At 48.3% G+C, this 22,355-nt stretch overlaps 1 protein-coding gene across 1 annotated transcript; it reads right to left on the reverse strand.

The window, feature by feature from the left end:
• Positions 1-1,405: 1,405 nt before the first annotated feature.
• On the reverse strand, positions 1,406-21,663 carry shroom1 (shroom family member 1). The gene is given in 10 exon segments (XM_029173545.3): positions 1,406-2,788; positions 3,941-4,213; positions 4,318-4,417; positions 4,837-5,403; positions 5,590-6,219; positions 6,428-6,480; positions 6,575-6,749; positions 6,833-9,085; positions 9,087-9,687; positions 21,522-21,663. Coding segments are annotated over 9 exon segments (4,695 nt in total). The 5' UTR covers positions 9,476-9,687; positions 21,522-21,663; the 3' UTR covers positions 1,406-2,533.
• Positions 21,664-22,355: the final 692 nt, after the last annotated feature.

A 22,355-nucleotide genomic window follows, 5' to 3' on the forward strand; every position in this document is an offset into this window, starting at 1 on the left:
TGATGGAGCCACCCCCCTGTAAAATGATTTATTATTGTTGGAAACCCACAAATATAATAAATTCCATTCTAACCCCATGAAGCATGGGTGTTTGGACAGGACAGTGATTATCAGCTCCTCGTGCTGCAGCGACAGAGCTGCTGCTGCCGCATCACTTGGGCTTTTTCTGTAACGACGCTAAGCGTAATTACTGTGCAATTAGTGTCTGACAAAGACTGTACTTGTCCCCTCAAACTCTGTGAAGGACAGTCTGCAGCCTGGCGTCTCGTGCCTGCTCAGACGCCGCTTGTCACAGGTCCATTTGGTACTTTTTTATTGTTTGAGAACTTAAACCTGGAGGAAGGACGGAACTCAGCGGCTCAAAGGAGAGTTCAGTGGAGGCAAACGCAGCGTTCTGATTCTGAGGCGATGCTCCGACGCACCTGCAGAGGGCAAAGTTGGGCTGAGAGCAGGAGCCGAACCAGAACCAGAACCAGGACCCAAGCCAAAGCACGGCTGTGCACGCTGCTTAGACCTGCGTTTACAGGTTGTATCTATAATGAGCGGTTTGCTGTTTATTTACCGTTTACAGTGAGTGAAGCAGTTCTGTGCAACAAAGAAACAAGACGGGAATGAGAGGAAGAACTTAATTTATTCACAACATGAACTGCGTGGGATTTATGACTTTCAGGCACAAAACACAATTTAAAAAAACAGTAGGTGTGAAACTAAGCAGAAACTGTCTTCAGGAAGGTCCTTTCTGTCGTCACACAAACTGCGACTCGGAAATACAGTGTGTGTGTTTTTTTTTTTACTTCTTGGCTTTAAACAGATTCTGTTTATATCACATCGTCACATATCCGCCAGCATTTAAAACTAAATTTCCTAGCATCGGAACAAATTCATCCCAATTCAGAAGCAGAAAGAGTGAGAAATGAGGGAGGAAGTGGTCAAGTGTACAACAATCATTTATTCATGTGCGGCTTCTCTGCGGGAGCGTTTGCGAGTGCGTCTCCTCTCTCCTTTCTCCCCAGCCTTGATCTTTTGCATACTTGAGGAATTCCAGCAGGCTGCAGGGAGCAACATGACCCTTCAGCCCCACGTCAGCACAAAGGCCAAAACAAATATACATTTGTTCAGCAAACTGAGGGGGGAGAGAGAGAGGGCCGTAAATCTCCAGAGAAATGTTTCAGGGCCGTGGAGGTGGTGAAACCTCACAATGGAGGAGAGCCTTCCACTTCCTGCTACTTTCTGTTGTTCACTTTTCTACTTGTTTCATATTTGTTAATAAATGTTTGCGTCGTGGTCATTAACACGTAAATACTACTGCTGCTTCTACAGTCAATCCGTACACTGGGTTGCCTTTCTCGTATTATTTCCTGAGGGGAATTGAGATTTTGATCATCTTATTTAAATGAGACACTAACAGGAGTTCTGTCTTTCTGTTTGACAAATCTAACACACACGCACACACAAACACACAATCAATCTAACCACAAATGCTAACGACAAATAATGAGGAATGTAAGGCTCTAATTAAAGAAAAAAAAATCTTGGACTTTTATTGAGAATAGCTATTAAGTGGGAAAGTGTGATGAGGATAACAGGCAGACACCTGAAGTGAAGATCGAAGCGTGTTTCAAGTATCACATGTCACCTCTGACAACATTGGGAGAAAATACTCTGACATAATTGCTGCTTATTTCTAATCTTTAAAGAGGTTTAACACCTCTGCATGAGGAATCGTTCCAGCGTGAAATCATCAAGACTTGAAGTATGAAACGTGTTTTGTACACAGAGCTGATGAGTCTCCTCCTGTACCTTTCGCTGAAAACATTATTTCAATATTCCTATTTCGACCAAAGACAACAAGTGAAACGGGAACAGTTCTACTGGATGGAGGAAGGCTTTCACTTGAAATCATTCTGAGAACGAATTGGATGTGAATAATAATGTGCATTCATGTGTAATTACAAAGTGCTTTTTTCGTTCACCTTTTTGGTTTTTAGTGCCTTAATTTGAAACATATTAAAAAACGAGAACAAGCTTAAATCTGCTACATCTACTGTACAGTTTACAGACATGATACAGTTCACCGCTCCCTAGCAGGCTACGCTCTTTGAAGCCTCCCACTGCTCACAACAGAATCTTAAAGCTTATAGTAGGTTTCCTCAGGTGCAGACGCAGGGATGGAGCCTGTTAACGACAGGTGAAGAACGTCTGCTGATTTGCGTGCAAAGATTCCACACAGCAGCGCTAATGAAAAGGCTTCCACAGCATCACCAATTTAAAAGGCACACGGAAAAGCGGGCGCGTCGTGTCCTCAGAGTCACACACGTACAACATCCTCAGACGCAGAGTGGAGCTGGGCGGAGAGCGGGGACCCTCAGACACGGCAACAGGCAAGCGGCTTCAGGTCCGTCCACGGATGGACCCGCGTGGAGGCGGTCACATGCTTTTATGGATGGAGGAAAGTCACGACAGGGTCGGAGACAGTTCGATTTCACATCCCACCAAACGTCTTCCTGAACAGAAAGCTCTCGTGACCTTCTTCTTACAGACCCAGGCTGTTAGAAAGCGCCTCCAGCTGCTCCTCCCCGAGCTTCTGCTTCTCCTCCAGGTCCTTCTGCTGGATGAGCAGCGAGGCCTTGGTCTGGACGAAGCGCCGGTAGTCCTGCAGCTGCTCGGCCGACAGCTGGCGCGACAGGAAGGTGGAGACCAGGCTCTCCCTCCGGTCCAGGTTATCCTTCAGGTCTTTGGCGTCCTCCCTCTGCTTGCACAGCAGACGATGGCGACTGTCCAGGGATTGCTGAGTGGGGAACAGAGAAGATCAGTCACAGTGTAGCTGCTAGATCGTCTTTAACATCTACGGTTCTCATGCAAGGAGCAAATATTAAAGGTTTTCTATAGTTTTATTTATTCTGGGCCCTGAGCAGCCACAGGTGCAGTGTTGTGTTGCATCAACAGAGGGCAGGCTAGATACAAATGTCACCGAAACCGGGCTGGGGTTTCGGTGATTCAGTGTAAATACCAGCGCTGCTGATAACTGCATAAAGCAAATGAGACGAGCATTTACATATGGACAAACTAACAAAGAGCCCTTTGAGAGATAAAGCTAGGAATCAGTCGCATCCATGCGAACTTAATGGATGCTGAAAATACTGAGATGTATAATCGAACATGATATTCTGAGGGAAAACAAAGCAAAGCCTCGAGTTAATCCAGATTATGTATTATTACACATAATATTTAATGTGAAAGTCACAAAATGTGCAAAGTAAAAAACCTAAATGACCGTAATTTTAAAACTATTTTTCAATATACAGATTATCAGAAATAGTCCTGAGTCAAACACAGATAAGCTCAACGCAGATAAAGCTTTCAGCATTTTTTGAATTCCACGCGGTGAGAAACCTTAACTCCATTAAAGCCGTCCTTCAACTTTTCCCAAGTGGCATGTTTGCCTTTCTAAAGCACACAGGGCGCGAGTACAGCTGAGGGCACGGGCGCCGCCGCACACCTGACGCCCGCTTCCAGAAGCTCCAAGAGAGCGGAGCCGAGTCACAAGACGTCACTGTCACAAGACAAAGTCCCACAACGCTGCGTTTCCCCAAAGGAGCCGCCGACGCTCCGCTTTTACTCGCATGCATTTGTGTCTTTGTCAACAGGCCCCAGGGGAACAAAAGGGAACATAATACACGGGGCACATGGCGCTGCAGATCCTTATCACACCTTATTTACAGGTGGAGTTGAGTCAGTCGACCTTAACCCTAAAATCTAGGTCAGAGTACAAGCCGTGCCCGGTTAGTGTCAACACAACAATAACCAGATCCAGAGTTTAGATACACATTTAGAGTTTGTGAAATCTCTCATTAAAATGCTTGTTCAGATGACACCGTCATTACTGCGGCCCGGCTGCCGCGCCGTGGGACCGTCCGGACAGAACACGGCAGCTGCTGACCTTCTCCTCGGCGTCCGTGTGCTGGTCCACGGTGCTCAGGGCGTTCTGCACGCGGGCCAGGCGCGCCGAGAGGCACAGCAGCAGACTCAGCACCCGCTCCAGGTCTCCGATGAACAGGTTGTACCGCTCCAGCTCCACGGGCACACAGCGCTCACGGACCAGCGCCGCCAGAGCCTCCCCGAGGGCCGCGTTGTCCTGGACCTCCGCCTGGAGGCCGGCGCGGGCCTCCTCCAGCGCCCGCAGGCGCTCCTCGATGTAGGTCAACAGCAGACGCTGTTGATTCGAGCAGAGAGAAAATACGGGTCAACATTTAGATAAATGTCTTTTAAGTATGATTCAGGTCTCTTTCTAGTGGTCTCACTGCATTATTACTTTACCTTCTTCTCAGCCACGTCCTTTTTGCTCTGCTCATCCGGGCGCTGAGGTTCAAGGTCAGCGGGACGAGGACACGCTTCGGCAGCTTCCACTGTTCCAGCGCTGAAAAATAAAGACGTGAGTATTTTCGACGCTTCACCTTTTTGCACTCTGAGCGAGGCCGCGGTTATTTACACATTGCAAAACACTGAAACGCAATAGCGCATTCTTTCTTTATCTGAACTGTGATTACACCAAATCTGATCCACGCAGAGCAGCGAGCACAGAAGAAAGACTGTGCACGTGACGGAACAGGGGAGATCGAGTTTTGTAGGAAAATATTAAACCAGAAATCCTAAATAACTCGGTTTTGTTTAACTGCGTCAGCTCTTGGTTTGGAAGGTGTTAATGGGATGAGCTGCGTGCAAAGAAGAATAAATAAAGTGATGTAGTGCTGATTTCCACAATGACTTTGTCCAGGACTTAACGGTCCAGCTCGGTCAGTAAATCCCCATCCTTTGATTCGGGGACTTTGCATTTACCTTCCCGCAGCTCCTCGTTGCTCCTGCTTCTTCTTGTAGTGCTCCTCCATCAGCAGCGTGTCCTCCGAGAGCAGCTGCTCCATGAGCATCAGCGCCGTCTTCCGATTGGTCAGCGGGTAGAGCACCGTGCTCAGCGACTGGTCAGCCTTCACCACTTCCTCCACTAGCTCCTCCCACTGAGGTCTCTCCACCGGCCTCTGCACGCTCTCCGTCTCTCCCTCTGGCGGTCGTCTCTCCTCCAGCTCTGGATTTTCTCCAGACTTCCTATCTTCACTTTCTGGATTATTCTCCTCCTTGTTGCCGCCGGCCTGTTGACTCTCTGCGTCAGAGACGGAGGGGTGGGGAGGCACGGAGGTGTCTGAGCCGCCGGACTCGGCCTCAGAAGCGTCTGACAGTGGGGATGTCTGGACATCCTTCGTGAGCTCGTCTCCTGGCGGAGCCGACCACAGCGAAGGATCTGTGGTGACGCCAGACGTCAGAGACACTTCAAGTTGTGAGGCGTCACCGCTGGGCTCATCCACCGACTGCTCTCTCTCTGACTCGCCCATAGAAGGAGACGTCTTGAATCTGTGGAAGTTAAACAGCAGGTTAGAATTCCCACAATAACAACCACCTGCGAGTCAGAGTCAGACAAGACAAGAATGCTTGAGGACTGAATGAATGAGTGTTTGGGGCCGTTTTGTGTCAGGTGAAATTTGTCCAATTCTTCCAAGGAGGAAATGGCCGACGCGCTGGCATGGAGGATTATCTTACCTGAAGCAGGGCCTGTTTTCACCAGCCGGCTTTGTCTGGGTGGGGGTAGATGAGGTGGAACCGATCTCTCTCTCGCTGGTCTCTGGACTCCGGGGGGAAGGTGGGTTGGATGCGGACTCAGTGGGAAACCTGCTGCCCCTGAACTCATCTGTTACAGGGCTGTGGGATCCAGAGTGAATCCTGGCCCGGGAAGACGGGCGGGAGGCTGGTGAGACGGGGGACATGGGCGAGACGGGGGACATGGGGGAGACGGGGGAGGCGGGTCTACTGGTCGCCTTCTCCGGTGATTCCTGTGAGCTCTGTTTTAAAGGGAACCGTTTCTGGGTTTGGTTCTGCATCTGTCCCTGAGTGTTTTGCTGCCTGAAACCCTCTTCTCCTGCCTCGCTCTTCTTCCTCCCGCTCTCCCGCTCCTCGGCGTGGATGAACGAGACCTCTCTGTTGGGGCCTCCCGGCCCAGCCGAGCGCCTCCACAGCTGATCCAGCTGCTCGGAGCTTTTACTCAGAGCACAGGTTCTGGGTAATTTTGTAGCCCCGAGCTCTTCCATGGACTTCCCCCTCTGAGCAACCACACGGACCTGCTGCTGCTCAGCGGCTTTTACTGGGGGCTTCTCTGTGGCGTTCTCCTGGGGACTGAAAACAAGCATTCATTGTTCAAACGTGCACCACAAGCTGTGAAATTATTTGGAACTTCTTTCAGCTGCTTTTACAAATCTTTGTAAATTCATTTGTAGCCTTTATTTAAGTCAGAACACGCACACGTACACGACCTAATATTTTCCAGAGTTGGAATCCAAACCATCCAAAACAATGCCCTAATAGGTCTGAGACTGGGTCATACCTCCATGTTTCTGTAGTATCGACTGCTGATGGATCCTTCTCGTGGTCGCATGTCTGCAGAACCAGAACAACAACGCTTTAACATCAGAACAAACTTAGCTATAAAATTGTTTATGTCACCATCACATTCAGGAGTTCTTTACTGTACCTCAAGTTCATGTGGCGTTGATGTTGATCTGTTCCTGAAGAAGCTGGGTGGTTCTGGCTGGTCCAAGAGACTCTCCACTGACACACACTTGGCCTGGGTTGGACCCTGGCTCTGCCTCCATCTGGGTTGGTCCGACTGGCCTGAACTGGACTGGGCTGAGAAGAACTGCGCATACCTGTTTGGTGAAAAAGGTTGGAGCATATGTGAAGTGTCTGATGAAGCGTGCATCTAAACATCACCTCAGATTCTCCTTTGTACCTGATGGAGCTGGTGGAGGAGTCGAGGATGCGGCCTGCAGAGTGGGGTCTGTGGCTTTTCTTTTTAGTGTTCTTGGCTTCGGGACCTCCTGACAGCGGCCTCGGACCCCAGTCGAACGGTCTCTCTCCCAGAGAATGCCTCTGTCTGGCTGGAGGCGCTTCTTGAGGCGCCGGCTGCTGTGGCTCGGCCACTTTCTGGCCCGTCTTCCGCTCCATGTACTCCACCAGGGCCTTGTGCTGCAGGTTCTTCAGGTTCGTCTTCAGGGCGCTGGAGGCCGAGAGGGCGCGACCTCTGGACTCGAACATCTTCCTCCGCGCCGCGACGAGGCCCTGCTCTCCGTGCTCACGCTCCTCTGCTCGGCCTTCAACCACGAACGCGTTCTCACTGTCATTGCCGATGGAGCGGCAGGCCGAGTGGCTGGGGGGGGCGGCGCCGAGCTGGTGGAGCTTCTCCGGCTCAGAGTAGCACATCTTCCTCTGGTCCGCGGTCAGGCGTCGCCTGCCTCCGATGCGCGCCACCTGCGGCTGGGCCACGTTTGCCGGCCTCCCGTTCTCCTTTTCGGTCTCCTTATCGACCATCGCCTGCTTCTCCTCCGTCTGCTCCTTTATTCCCCCCCTCTCTGTGTCCTCAGAGGTCACAGAGGGAGTGAGCGTGTCCGTGGACGTCTCCGAGCCCTGTGACGGGTGGAAGGAGTGGATCACGGTGGGCCTCAGCTCGGGTTTTGGCCTGATGCGGTGCGGCCATGACAGTTGTAGGTCTCTTCTTTTAAAAGATGTCTCCCGCAGGACTTTGGACTGGGCGTCCTTCAGCTTTTCTTTGTAGTACTTTTTGAATGAATCATCCAGAGTGTTGGATTCAATGGGGATGACGTCACCTCTATCATTTCTGCTGGTGTCAACTTGCAGAGCTCTCTCATTATCATTTAGCGCCGCGTCCACGTGGCTGGGTTTGTTCAGGCCCGGCTCCCGTTTGGGCTGCAGTGCTGCCCTGTTGGCTCCTGTCAGGTGGTACAGGAGCGGGGTGGTTTCCTTGTTTATCCTCTCACTGGCCACGTCTCCCAGGGGCTGCCTCTTCCCTCGCTTTAATTGCTCGTCTTTGCCGTGGTCATTACTTATCAGCGAAGCGACCTCCTTTGTTTGTGCAGCTGAAGGTGGGGAGCAGTTCCTGTCAGGTCCACAGTAGAATATAGGGTTGCTGGGGGTGTGGCGGCCGATGTCTCGACTATGAATCGTGTCAACATCTTCTAAGGCGTCAAAGCTTCGAGAGGACTTTGTTGAGAAGGGCGATGGCCGGTGATTCTCCTGATCCGGACTCCTGGAGGCCAGGTCCTCGTCCTGGGGCAGGGGCGTGAAGGACTCTCTCTCCACTGAAATCGTACCACTGGACGCGCGGGAACTGTCTTGTAGAGGTCTAAACAGATTATCCATAGTGCTGTGGCTCCTTTCTCTCTCTCTGAGGTGGTACTTTTCCAACAGCGTGGAGCTCTCGCTCCCGGCCTCAGACCCACTCAGAGATGCAGAGTGTGTTCTCATACCAGACTCGGACAGATTACACACTCCTGTGACAAAGTAGAACTGGCCCTTATGTTGTATGCTGCTGTTCAGAAAAGCGGGGCCAGCATTCCAGGGGCTGGACGCTCGGACTGGCTCACCAAGCGCATCGTGAGCAGAGTGTGCTCTTTTTCGCCGACTCTCAAAATGGCCACTGGAACCGGAGGGCTTGTGGTGGAGATCCCCATTACATCCACCGCCGGTTGAGGGCTGTCTGGGTTTAGGGTGCTCAGGTTGGCTCACGCCTCTGGGAGGTGAGCGGCTTAGGAGGTTTGTTGACTTCTGCTCGGATGCAGCATTGTTATCCACGATGAAGAGATATTCTGGGTTCATTCTGGTCTGATCGTGGGGCTGGAGATGGGGGCAGTAGCTGGGTACTTGCTGGCCCTGTGGCTGCTGTTGTTGAGGGCCCCGCCAGACTGAGTACACTGGCTCAGAGGGGAGCTTCGGGTTGCCTGCGTCTGGGTTAGGGGTCTCCGGTCTGGAGTCATTTCCAGCGTAGGGTGGGAGATGGGGTCGACTGTACGGCCTGGGCTGGTGCTGAGGCTGCAGCTGCTGGGTCTGAAGCTCGGCACCGTGGTGGTGCACCCGGCTGTTCTCCAGGTTTTTGGTGGCTATGAAACTATCCAGGCGGGCTGGGACTGGGGGAGGACGGACAGGAGCAAACGGCGTGTCCTGTTTAGAGATTGCTTGGTTGTTAGTGGAAGGCGTCATTGCCAATGTGATTAGTGCTGCTGTTGTTATAGTGCTTCGAGATCGCTTCTACAGAGCGACAGAGCTGGTCCATGGTCTTTGAGTCAGACTGTAGTACCTGGGATGGATGATAAATGGACTTTACATACTTCAGATCAGCATAGTGGCTGAAGGAGCTGGAATGCAGGTCCTCTGTAAGAAAGGGAGAAGGGTAGTCTGGGGCAGTGGACCCACCAGAGAAGGAGCTGTAGGCAGAGTCTCCTTTGCCGTGCTGGTGGTGGGCGAACTGGTCGGCGATGCTGCTGTTGGACTTGGCTGGGGAGAGCCGGCTGATGGGCAGGCTCAAAGGGTGCAGGTCCACGTTGCTCATTCTCTCAAAGTGGAAGCTGTAGGAATCCATGGAGGACCGGGGCGGGCGGCAGGAAGGGAAGGTCTCGAGAACTCTTGTATGTGTGTGTGCGCTGATGCATGTGTCTGCCTTGAGGTCCAACTTGGGAAATTACCACCAACACATTTGCACCAGGTTGTCGGTCACGCTCCTCGCTAATTAGGCCATTTTCCTGCCTCCTTTTCGGTTTATTCAAAGCCTCTCGAAAACAGTCTCAGTAGCTCCTGAGGGAGAAAACACAAACATGGCAGAGTGGTTATGAGTCTGCAGTCTCAGCCTAATTATACTTTTGTGGCAATTAGTTTGAGGAAAAAGCATTTTCAGACACTGCAACTGAAAAACTGATTAATGGTCAATTAATTAAATTATAATTAATTATAGCTTTGACACTATATTAACCTCAAACACATGTCATAAAACAAGCAGTTATATTTGCTCAAGCACAATTAAGTAATCAGAATATTATCCAGACACAGCATGGGTGCTTTTCCTTAAAAGACCCCACTAAACTCAACAGCAGGAACATCAAGTGAAGTTTTTATGTCTTTTTCTGGTTCAGCTCAGCTCGGTTTTGTAGGTCAGTAGTTATTGTTGAAGGAGTCTGCTGCTTTACATCAACAAGGCCTTTAATTAAGGGCCTTGAGGTTGGCAGTGCATAAAAAAAATGTCAGGAATTTCTTATGAGGCTAAGAAAATATGGGAAGATTAGCCATGTGACAGATGTACGATGTTAAAGTGCTGCAGGCTGTGAAGACCAGTCATAGACATCACCTTCACCAGGACGTGAGGTCTGAAGGTTTTACTGCACAGCTTTTATTAAACAAACACCAGAATCCTGATGTGAATGAAAACTCCAATATAATTAGTCCCAAGGAGAAAACTGTTCCTTCTCTGCTAATAATACACATTGACTGATGAGCAGAAAAACCCAAATGTACAATTATCTACTGTAGGTGGTCGCTTTGCATACGCACAAAACGCACCTCCATGCGCCGTTGAAACTACAGTATTAGGGGGATTCCATGTGTTTATGAAGGGCCTTCTAATCTGCGGTGTGTGTGTGTGTGTGTGTGTGTGTGTGTGTGTGTGCGTGTGTGTGGTTTCCCAAACCTCCTCTTCCACAGAGGCACAGAACACAGAGGCTCCCGAACAGGGGAGCACTGAAGTGGAAGTGATGGAGGGGACAGGCGGTGACAAAATGTACAGAGGGGAGAGGTGGGAGGAAGGGAGGGTGAGGCGGAGGGTGACCGGCCCGAACAAATACCCTCACACGCAAACTACGGCAACGAGACAAGACAAGTGAACAATGACAGCAGGAAAGCCAAGCACAAGTTGGAAGACTGGACCAATGCTGATAACACAAAGGCCGAACGGGAGCCACTTCATAAAGTTCAGAGAAGCAACAAGAAACAAACAGGAAAACTCACCCAAACTTAGGTTCAAGTCCTCAACTTTCCTGATTTCCATCTATAAAGTGAAGCATTTCGATCGCTTTGTCAAACGATTCCCATCCTCGTTTCTCATTCAGACCATCTTTCTCTGAAGAGGGACCGGACCAAGTAACCAGGAGAGGCAGAAATTAGAGGGAAGACTTCTAGCGAGCTCCTTCTCCCCCCACCGGGACCCGAGGCTGCCGAGCGGGAGCCCCTGATTGGCCAGCCGATGACGTCCGGCTCCCCGCATGCACAATGAGCGCAGCCGAGGGAATATTTCACTGCCGCAGATAGCTGCTAGCGCTGCCGGCTGCCTGAACAACAGAGACAGAGGGGAGGAAAAAAAAAAAAAAAAAAAAAGGAGGCCTCGCATTCCTGGCTGGCTTCAAAGACGGAGCGCAGCCCGGGCGCCATTCATTCCCAAAGCCCTGAGCCCGGCACATGGAGAATGGCCAAGGCAGGAGGGAGGACGGGTGAGTGGGGAGGGGGGCTGGTGGGTGGATGGGTGACCTCCCAGCCTCCACCCAGGGAAAAACACAACTGTCACAAAGGCCAGCTACCTCCCGTCCTCCCCCTCCTCTCTCACACCTGGAATCGTCATCGGCATTGTTGGTTCTTGGAAAGAAGGGTCACTGAAGAAACACAACTTCAAAAGTAGAAGCCCAGTAGCCATGTTTGACCTGACGAAGGCTCCATTTACTCGGGCCTCAAGACACGGATTGATGACAGCAGCTACTTTGTTTGTTCATATTTGGACGAAGAACAAAAACACTAATTTTGACCGCAAACAATAAATCTACTGCTCAACGGACACAGACGTGTCTGTTGCGTCAGTCAAATTAATGACGCCATGAGCTCCCAAAACTCTGTTATTGTCCATTGTTCCAGACCTTCCTGCGTTCTCTATTGTTTTCTACTGGGGCTCAGCTCTGCACAGGTTGTTCTACTCAGACAAACTGGAGCAAAAAGCTTCCTCCATCGAAGATTCATTCACAACAGAATAGAGTTGCAAAAAATTAAGTTTATGAGCGGAATAATTGGATTTAACCATTACAAGAGAACTCTACAATGTTAGTCAAGATTGCACAAGGATGTGATAATAAGGATAAGACTCTGACTCGCAACAAAGAGACAGAGAGAAAGTGTAGGGACACATTTGTAAAAGCGGTTAATGAGAGCGCAATTTAAAAAAAAAAAAAAGAAGAGGGGGACGTGGAACAAAAGGAGGCGGGGGACCTTCCCCATGCAGCCACGAGACCGGACCAGCAGGCGAACCAGAGCCAGAGAAAACGCAGAGCAGAGAGAAGGTAAAATAAATCAACACCAAAGGCAAAGCTTTAAAAGCGAGACAGGAGCAGGGGTCGTATGAAAGCAGCCGGCCAGCGAGGCCAGAACCACTAAACGCCCACGGACCTCTGACTGAGCGCTAAACGCATTGGACGGGTCCACAGAATCCTGCTGTCAGCACTTCTGCTCTCACTGGTCACAAACAGGACATCAGACCTGCTTACGAGGACCGCAGACGTAACGTCACAGGGTCAAATGAAGCTTCTGCTCCTCAGTATTCAAAGACGCGCCGGAAAGCTTTGTTTTCAATGCAGAAGATTTTGTTAGTTTAACGCGACTTATTTCCACAAGTATTTGTACAAACTTTCTACACATGTCTGGTTTAATTAAAATTTAAGCAAATGAATTTAAATTTATTCGGAGGCTGGCGTCATGCAGCCGAAATGACGCAGGAGAAGAACAAGCTGTTCATTCACGCCGCTGTTCAGACGCTACAGCCCAATGCTGAATATTCAGACTGTAGCACGGATGAATCCTCCAGCTGAGAAATGTACAGACACGAGAGGGAATCAACTCAAACGCATGTTTGTGGATCGTACTGTGGGACGATCACACTTCATCCACTGACCTTTACCTGTTCCTGCACAGCGTGTCCTGGACTTGTACAGAGTCACAGAAAGGCATTATGAAAAATGAGCAGTAAATGGATGCATGAACAAATGCTTGGCTATGACTTCACCTCTGGATTGAGTCTCCCCCAGGACCTGAAGGCATCACTCCCATTGTCTCTGATCAAACACAAACAGAGAGGAAGCCGATTTTGAAAAAGGTGGAAATGGACGGTGTTGAGCCCGATACTGAAGGCATCTAATAGCGGGAAAGGGACGGTCGTGTTGCGCTGATGTGTTATTACCAACACCAGTAATAATATTACTGCTTAGTCACCGTGTGTGCGCCTCAAACACAGAACAGGGAAGAAACCTGAGTGTAAAGAAGCGGCGGCTGCGTGTTGCTGGGCAGTGCCCACACCAGTGTCTGAAATCTCTAGCTGACCAAGACAAGCTGTCACACTCTAATAAGCTCTGCATTCCTGCACTGATCTGGCCTAAATACTTAACAATATTAACGCTTAAGTCTGCTTCATTAAATGCTGATGTTTCCACGTAAACCTGCAACAAAAGAATCCAACACGCTTTCACTGCTGAATATTTAAGGTTTTGCGTTTGTGTTTTTTAATGACACCGCTTCTTCTTCTGTATTTGTCCAGATGAAAACGTCCCACCAGCTGCACAGCAAGTGGCTTTTACTTAAGCCATTAATAGTTACACAAGCACACACACCTTCACAAACAAACTGCATCAAGGTCAACAACAGTATAATATAATCATTTTGTGGTATTAAAAAAGCTGAGGTTCTGTATCCTAGCAGGTCAACTATTAACCAGGAACTGCACGGCTGCCAGACCCAAAAACAGCAGAGCTCTGTGAATGATAAACTTCAAGTGGCTTCTGAGAAGACAATTACTTCTGTATTAACGACCCCCCAAGGGGCTGCAATATGATCTAGTCACGGCGAATTTAACTGGATACGTCGGGAATTCCTCCGCACATGAATAGCACAGGGCTGCAGGCGTGTTTCATTGTGTGCAGGTATGCGTCGAGTCTGAAAGGCGGCCTGTGCAGTTTCATCATAACTGCAGCAAAGGGTTTTCCTAGAACACCATGAACCAGGCCAACGTCGGTGAGATTATAACACCAGGGCAACTGTAAGAAACAGAACAATCATGAGCCGTACAGCAATCAAAAGGCGTCAAAGTGACACCTCACACCCTTTTTAACGCTGAAGACGTCAGCAAACTCGTCTTCCACTTCAAATAAGACGATAGAGGCTCGCAAGTTGTGTTTAATGCAAGTTGGCAACAGGACACGCAGCCTCATGGCTGGGGCATTACACCATTCACAGGATGTGGAGAGTAATGAAAACATCCCACAACAAGAGGAGATTCAATTATTCAGAGACGAGCAGTAGAAGAAAGTAGGAACCCTGATGACAAAAGTGGATCAGGAGAGAAATCAAAAGGAATAAAACAAAAGGCAGTGGAAAGAAGAAACGTCCAGGCAGGAGCCTAAACAAACAAAACCACACATACACAACAACAAATGGCCCATTTCCTCTTCAGAGATGGGAAATATTCCAGTGACTCCATTGCTACAGAAAAACACACAACCCTATTGTTTACAGTCCCCTGAGTCACAGCGGCAGCAGCTGAAGCAGCACAAATGGTTCAAAGTTCAGCCTGGACTTCATCTACAGGACGCTTTATCTCATGCCCGTGACCCAACATCTTCCCACTTCAATATTAAAATCTGATCAACAAGCAAACAACCTGCTTGTGCTCCCTCATTGCTGTACCTGTTCCCAGGCCTAATGGACTGCACAGCGTTACAGGGTCTATGAGGCTGACCAGGTATGACAGAGGCAGCTTTCACCTACTGTGACCCCTGAACAGGTACAGGTCGACTCTGTGTAAACACGCACAACAAAGCACCTGTGTGTTTGTCCCATCCAGCTATTTGCTTCTCTGCTCATGGAACGAATTAGTGCCGCCACAATCGGAGGCAAAAGCTATTAATGGATTTATCACACCTTATTCACAGCGGTGCAGCGTCGACCTGGCCACTGACCGAGAGCGAGAGAAGTCACCGCTCTCCGTCCTTTTCCTGCTATGAAACGCGGCGCCTCAGGTCTAATTTGAGCCCGAGGATTCTAAACTGGCTTCAGGCTACAGCAAACATCAGCATGTTAAACATCAGCATGTTTGACCCAAAATAAACAGCGGCCTAAGGAGACGCTTTGCTTCAGCGATGTTCTAGTTTCTTCAGACAACTTTCTGGTCAGGATAAAAAAAACAAAGACACACACAGCGAGACTGGGTTCGTGTGAAGGCAGGTCGAGCAGCAGACAATATAAAAAGCACTCCATAAAGCAATCTGCAGTCGATACTGGGTGAGCATGGTGACTATCAGCAGACCAAACACTTTATGACGCCACGGCTCCGACCCTCTGTGTGCGATCACGTACCGTTTGTCCGGGTGCACAGACTGGAATGTGCATGTGTATGAAGACGTACACATATACACAGCATAAAGTCCACAATATGCAAAATGCAGTCAAATAACTTCATGCTCCAATTATCCAAAACAAAACAGCCCTGAGCCACGCAGGATATTGAGTTGTCAGCAGAGTAAACAGTAACAGCATCACCAGTCCTCATGTTGTCCACTAGCAAACAATGCTCCAACACCTACTCTCACATTCATCTCTACCATTACAATCGTCTCAAAATAGGCCCAGATCTGGTTCCATAGTAACTCCAAGTATCGCTTACATAACCGCCAGTCGCCTGTGCGATGATGTCATCAGCCATCTATTGCCCTGTGCAGACAGCGGGGAACAGAAGTGATAAGAGGACAGTCTGCAAAGCGCTTCCTGGCGCAACAGGCCACAATAAAAGTATGATGAGGATCTCCTCGGGTTCCTTTCAGCTCATCCGAGTACTTCCATTTACAGCGCAGAGGAGAAAAGGCAAAAACGGACCAGAGTGAACTGCCTTCTTTCCCAGGCCCACATTTGAATACAGCTCTACTTCATTTTGGCTTTTTAAATGTTCACTTGCTTCACAAACTGGGAGAACAGGCAGCTACGTCATTCAGTATTTACCAAGACAAGATTATTTCATATCTTAAGGCTTTGTTATATCATAAGGGCAAAGTTTCCCTTCCAGCACATCCTTCCTTATATAACGACATTAGATATTTAATCCTCAAGTAAAAAAGTGCGAGGTAAATCCCTTAGGACCAACATGAACACCTGAACTGATAGTAACAACAAAGGACACAACATCGCTTTGGTATTTGAACCCAACTTTCATTTAAGCTGCAACATATGGAGGAAATGTGGTTCTAGCCTTAGGTTCTATAGATATTACACACCGCTGTCAGCCTGGGAAAACCAGAAACCCTGATCCACCTTCAGCCAGTTTCCACAAATAGAATAAGGTGCTCTCTCGTCCTGTAATCGTTGGACCTCCTGCAGTGGGTGAAGTCAGGTTACAGCAGTAAATGACTGCTGAGCTCCAACACGGCCACATTCCTCGTCTGCTCCTCTCCTCTAATGAGCCACTTACAGCCAGAGAATGCACGTTGCAGAGGAGCACACATGTTGCTCGGAGCTCCATGCTCGTCTCAGGCGTAGCTTCCACACCCACCAAGCTGTTGCATCAGATCCTGCCCCACCTCAACATGAGACTGCGGTGCTGTGGGTGCAGCCGTCACCAAACCTAGCAGGTGCAAAGAGCTCCTACCTGTAAGTGAGTCAGAGACATGTCAAACACGGCCCGTCATGTGTTTACCGTGGGTGTAGTGGATACATAATGGGTAAAAGTGGATGAGAACACTGTCACCAGGCTCAACCTGCACCCTCACAGATGTTTCAGGTTATTTAACACGTGTACCCACAGTAAAGGAAAACAGGGGCAGGTTAAATTAAAACACGCACTCGAAACCCCTCATTTAAACATGAAGCAGAATGAAGCAACCGTATCATTTCAATAGGTGACCAGTAGACAACAAACCTGTTCGCTGTTTTCTTTTAGGCAAATATACAACATATACACAAATCCTAGAGTACTGGCCACAGTATGCATCTATACTACTACAGAGGCCTAGAGAAGGTCCAAGTACACAACGCAGCCCAACATGGAAACATTAGCATGTGCTGCACCAGAGATTTGGATTGCAAAGTAGCCCAGCAGACAGAGACACTGTGCAAATGGTTTGTATCCACTCCCAACACCGAGGTGGAGAACAGAGCTGGTCGTCAGGTAGAAGAAGCCAAGGACGGCTCACGGGTTTTCATCCAACATGAGGCATCGCGTGACTGCTCAGAGCGGACGTTTAAACCCCGACACCTGGAAAAAGCCAGCAAACACGCTGAGAAATAAATAATAATAAATCATTTAACAACATGGATCTCTCTGCTGCTCGATCTTATTTAACAGCGGTCACCATAATAAGGCTACGGGGCTCAGTCATGGACAAACAGGTACATTGTTCCTGCCACAGTCAGAGCTCACACAGAAACGCACTCTGGGTTAAGAGCTGCGTCCACAGTAAAACACAAGGACCAGCATCTGATCGGCTTTATTTTTGCTGATACCGATCCTTTCAGACCGGGTCTGACCCTCACAGATCAGCTCAACACATCTCTACGAGAAACCAGAACTCCAGAACAACCCCTCATCAATCTCACATACGAACCCTGTGGCAAACAAACTTACAGCTTCATCCTGATTTCTTCCCTTTTAACCTTCACATCAGTCCTATTGAGGAAAAAATGAAGGTCACGCCAGCTTTAAAGCCCATCACTACTTAGTCCAACTTAATGAAAAGCGTCTTCACAGCACATTTGACATTTAATTAACCTTCTGCAGGTGGACACTGTCATTCTGCTCATTCTTCAGGCCATTATAAAGCTGATCATCAACATTTTTTCAGGCTGGTAAGAGTCTTTAAAACTGAGTAATCCTGTGTAAGCGCTTTTCCCCTGAGAAGTTTGCTTTATGCAGCAGAAAGCTATACAGTGAACATAATGAAACAAAGACAATTATTATTTTATCCAGCATACAGAGGTTCTCTGTGGCCCTGCAGCACCGTTACAACACCTCCGCCGGGTTCATTTAAACAGAAATACCACGTGTCTGTGCTGTTAATTACAAGATTAATTACAGAGTCCCACCTCCACCTGAGGCTACAGACAGCAGGCTGGGGGTGAGCTCTTATCCCATCAACGCCTCTGCTGGAAGAAGCAGCCAGCATTATCTTTTTAATTGGCCGGCTTCTGAAACTCCCACACTAACCTAATAGCACTGATCATCAGGATGAGGAGTCGATTGATTTCTAAGCGCCATTGTGCTTCATAGACAACCACCGGGTTCATTTTGGGGTGCTGATCACAATGGACTACCTCAGAGCAGATGAGGAGGTGGGAGGGAGGGGAGGCAGCGGTGGTGGTGAAGGTAAGGAGAACGTTAAGTCTGTCAAACAAATCGCACAGATTAAACTTCACCAGAAAACAGAGCAACACACTCTGGACTTTGAAACCTGGGAGAGAAAAATGAATTGTGGAATTCAGATGCTCTGCCTGCAGGCACACACGTGTGTGTGTGTGTGTAAGAGGTCTAAATATACTCTTAAATTTAACTTCGTGTTAATTCTATTTTTAAATGTACTCCATGGAAACCCATTCTATTGCTTTCCTCTTGTCAGACGCCATCACTCTCCTTGCAGCCATGTCACACAGCTGTAAGTGCCTCTTTTATTAGCGACTATCACAGCCGTGCCACCGCCTCTGTGACGACCCCTCACCTACACCTTTTCATGAGGGGCTATGAAACCTGAGCGGTCCCTCCAGCAGCCCAGCGCAGACAAAGGATGAGGCCGTGCTCTGTAGTCCCTCCTTTCTTCCTTCGCTCCCTTTATGTGCATCAAACATGATCTTGTTGAGCACTAAAACCGCCTGAACCCTTGTTAAGACTCTGTCATCATCATGATTCTAACATCTGCAACTATATCACCAATAGTGAAATATAGCAAATTATTATTGTTTAGATGAGTTTGTTGGGTCACACGCATTAGCTAATGAGTGTTTGGCTGTAATGTGCTAAGAAATATGACGTAATGCTTTAACATTGCTACGACAGCAGCAAGATGTGGTGCTAGTAAATTTTACGACAGCACAAAAGGTAAGTGTAGTTGTTTGTTGTTGTAAATGAAGTCCACAGGGCAGCTTTAACGACTCATTGTGTAACGTGTGATTATGACGGCTTCAGGAGAGCTCTGTCATCGTTGTTACCGGTAAAAATCGCTGGATGATACAATAATTTCCATAATCATCATAACAAAGCACTTTTCTTAAGATTATTTTTGAAAACAACAAAGAACTGAACGTTACCAGTTAGATCTGCTGGTACTGCTGGTATTTTCCTTTCAGTGTTTCCATTTGCAACACACTTCTAAGCAACAACAACCTCATATTTCCCATCCATTAATTCACTCCTTTACTTCGAAAGCTGTGAGGAAATTCCTGCTTGCATACGGCATCTCAAGCATGTCCCGGCCTTCGTCTGACTCCAATCGATCCTGACCAGTGGCAGAAGTGGCCTTACTGGTAATTTCCAGCGTCATCCAAGGTGAGTATGTGACACACAAAACACACAGCCATCATCTTATCAGCTGCTCCAAGTGCATAACGTAGAGTTTGGTTAATGAGCTTTTACACACAATAGGTGGAGCATATACACTTGGTGTTGTTGTTGCCACTAATTAAATTACAGTCTCAATAAAACACTGCACTGATTCATATTTAAAAGCACAACATTTTGCAGTTGATTTAATGAGTGATCCTTCCTTTTGCCCGATAAAGCCATTTGAGTTAATAATTTCACTGCTAAAACACTTCCTTGTCCTTTCATTCCTGCAAGTTAAAATGCCAGTAAATGCCCTACATCATGCGGGTAGTAACAAAAAAAAGCTGGAATCACAACATGGTGATCGTTCCATTATGACAAAAAGGTAAACAACAAAAGATAAGAGCGAACAGAAACTAGGTGAAATGATGCGTATCTATCATCAAGTCCAGAATCATCTCTGCACATTTCAGGGCAGTTGAAGGAAACGTCTCAGCAGATCTCACCCTGATACGACCTTACCCACGCAGCCAAACCGGTCAGTCCACGAGCCGTACAAAAGGTCACTGGAAGGATGTCAACATCCTGTGTGTCAAATCCACACATTCAAATATAGTAGGAAATTTTCCAGTTTGAAAACCCTTTGGCATTTAGTCATGCGAGTACAGCTCCTCTGTCTTTATCCTGGGTATTGTTACAACAGTATGACAAACATCCAAAATGGCTGCACGGCTTTGTTTAACAGATTTCTGGCAAACCACAATGCTATGCAGACATACTTTTCTGAAGGGGAGGAAGGAATAAGAGAGAACGGTATCATGTTTATAACACCTATGACCCTTGGCAACGCGATACGCGTCATTCTGTAAAGTTTCAGTCTCGCTCCCATCTTCTTTGCTCCTCCTGCATGAACAACCCTCTGACATGCGTCACATGTCAGCGTGTTTTAATGGATCGCGTCGTCCTGCGGCGTGGTGCTGAGTCAGCGTTTCGTCTTCACATCTACCGGCGTGTGACAATCCAAGCAGCATCAGACGAGCGCGTTCGTGGGGTCACCGGCACGGAGCAGGTGGACGCCTGCATCAGAGGAGCCCCCTGCAGCTTCAAGCTCCGACATCTGCCTCCACGCAGCCTCCGGGTCGGGCTCCGGGTGCAGCCGAGCGGGGCCGGGTCAGCAGCCTGAGCACGGCATCCAGCGCAGGCACACACTGGGGCCAGTGTGCCCCCGCTGCCTCCCACCATCTGACCAACGCGCCGCATGAGCGCTTCGGTTTCAGGCGCGGCACAAAACACCAGTGTCTGGTTTCTGCTGCCAGAGCCGCCCTGCTGCGGCCGCTTTAAATAAAACATGGGCCACTCATTAGGTAGAGAGGCCATTCTGTGCATAATTCAGGGCCAGGTATCAATTATGGCAAAGGAGATAAGGTTTTTAGGGAAAAGGATATGGTGACAAACTGGTAGCAGTGCCAGTAAATGATGGTTTGTTTATCCACAGTTTATTATAAACCTATAAACTACCCATCGCTTCCAACCACAGACCAGACTGTAGGTTTTACTAGATTAATGTCCGGCCAGTTAATCAGATATGCATGTTTATTTTTTATAAGCGCCTTTATAAGTCATTTTAACACTACACCAGCTCCCGCAGGCCTGTCTGTCTATCAACCACCACAAGACTCGCCATTTAGTTACTTTGTCTGTAAAATGTCTGAAAATGGCAAAACGTGAAGTTGAAATCAATTCTTTGTCGCTCGAGTAACGAAAACCCATTTTAGGAGCTCAGAAAGTATTTAAAATGTGAATTATGTCTAAAACGTTGCATCCCAGACACGTTTGACGCGAGGACAACAGGTGTCCGTTCACTGTTATTATGTCAGAAAAGGCACAAACAACCGCTGTGAGCGTAAATAAACAGCAGCGACCAGTGTGAAGACTTCAAACCGATGTTTACGGTGAGTGTCGCCGGTTATTCTGGTAAAGTTTTTGCACCCACCGTCCTCCACACAACAGGTTGACAGCTGACAACGAAACCGAGGCAGCGCAGCGAAACTCGGCTACACGCACCTGTTGCTAACGCGACTGCTCCACGTACCTGAGTTCCACTCAGTCCTCGCGAATCCCTTATTTCTTCTTCCAACGCGAACCAAACCCGACGAGCTGATTTCACTTTCTCCCGCTGACGGCTGCGTTAGCAGCCCCCGGTAATGGGATTTCCGTCCCTCGGCTCGCGGTTAGCTTACCTTAACTCCCCGGACAGAGACGGAGAAACGGCCGAAAGGTAATGAGGACCGCGTCGACCAATCAGCCGCGGCGGGGGGCGGGTGCTGGTGGAAAAGCTCGACATTCTATTGGTCGGTCCGTATTAATGACGGATCACTGGAAGCTGGAATGTCTGTCCATTGTTTTGATATTCAAAGAAGCAGCAGTTAAAAGTGAAGTGACAGGTTTAGTTAGTGTTGGAGGAAGTGTTTAGAAATATATAAATTAAAACAGAGATGGGTGTATCATTAGTCAATTTATGAAGTAAAGCAGGAAATATTTGAGAGATGTATGAGATAAAACAGGAATGTATGAAGTATTGAGGAAATGAGGTAGAGCAGGTGAGAACTGCCCCCATGCGTTACTGCATATGAGACAAAACAAAGGACTAAAATAAATAGTAACAAAACATGAGCAGCTATGTGAGAGTTAATGTTCTCAGGGCTGCACAATGTGGATTGAAAGCAGCTAATCATCCGTAAGAGGCTCTGCGACGCAAAGCTATATAAACTACTTGGAATACTTTAGTTATATGCACAGAAAGATTAACTGAGCAACATCTACTTCTCAGTGAAGCACTGTGGCTGGACTGTTAGGAACTAAATGTAAAACAAATCCCACAACAATTGTGCCTTTTGTCACCAAACAATTCATTAAAATATTATCT

The sequence above is a fragment of the Betta splendens genome, chromosome 14 (genome assembly GCF_900634795.4).
Source record: "Betta splendens chromosome 14, fBetSpl5.4, whole genome shotgun sequence".
NCBI lineage: Eukaryota > Metazoa > Chordata > Actinopteri > Anabantiformes > Osphronemidae > Betta > Betta splendens.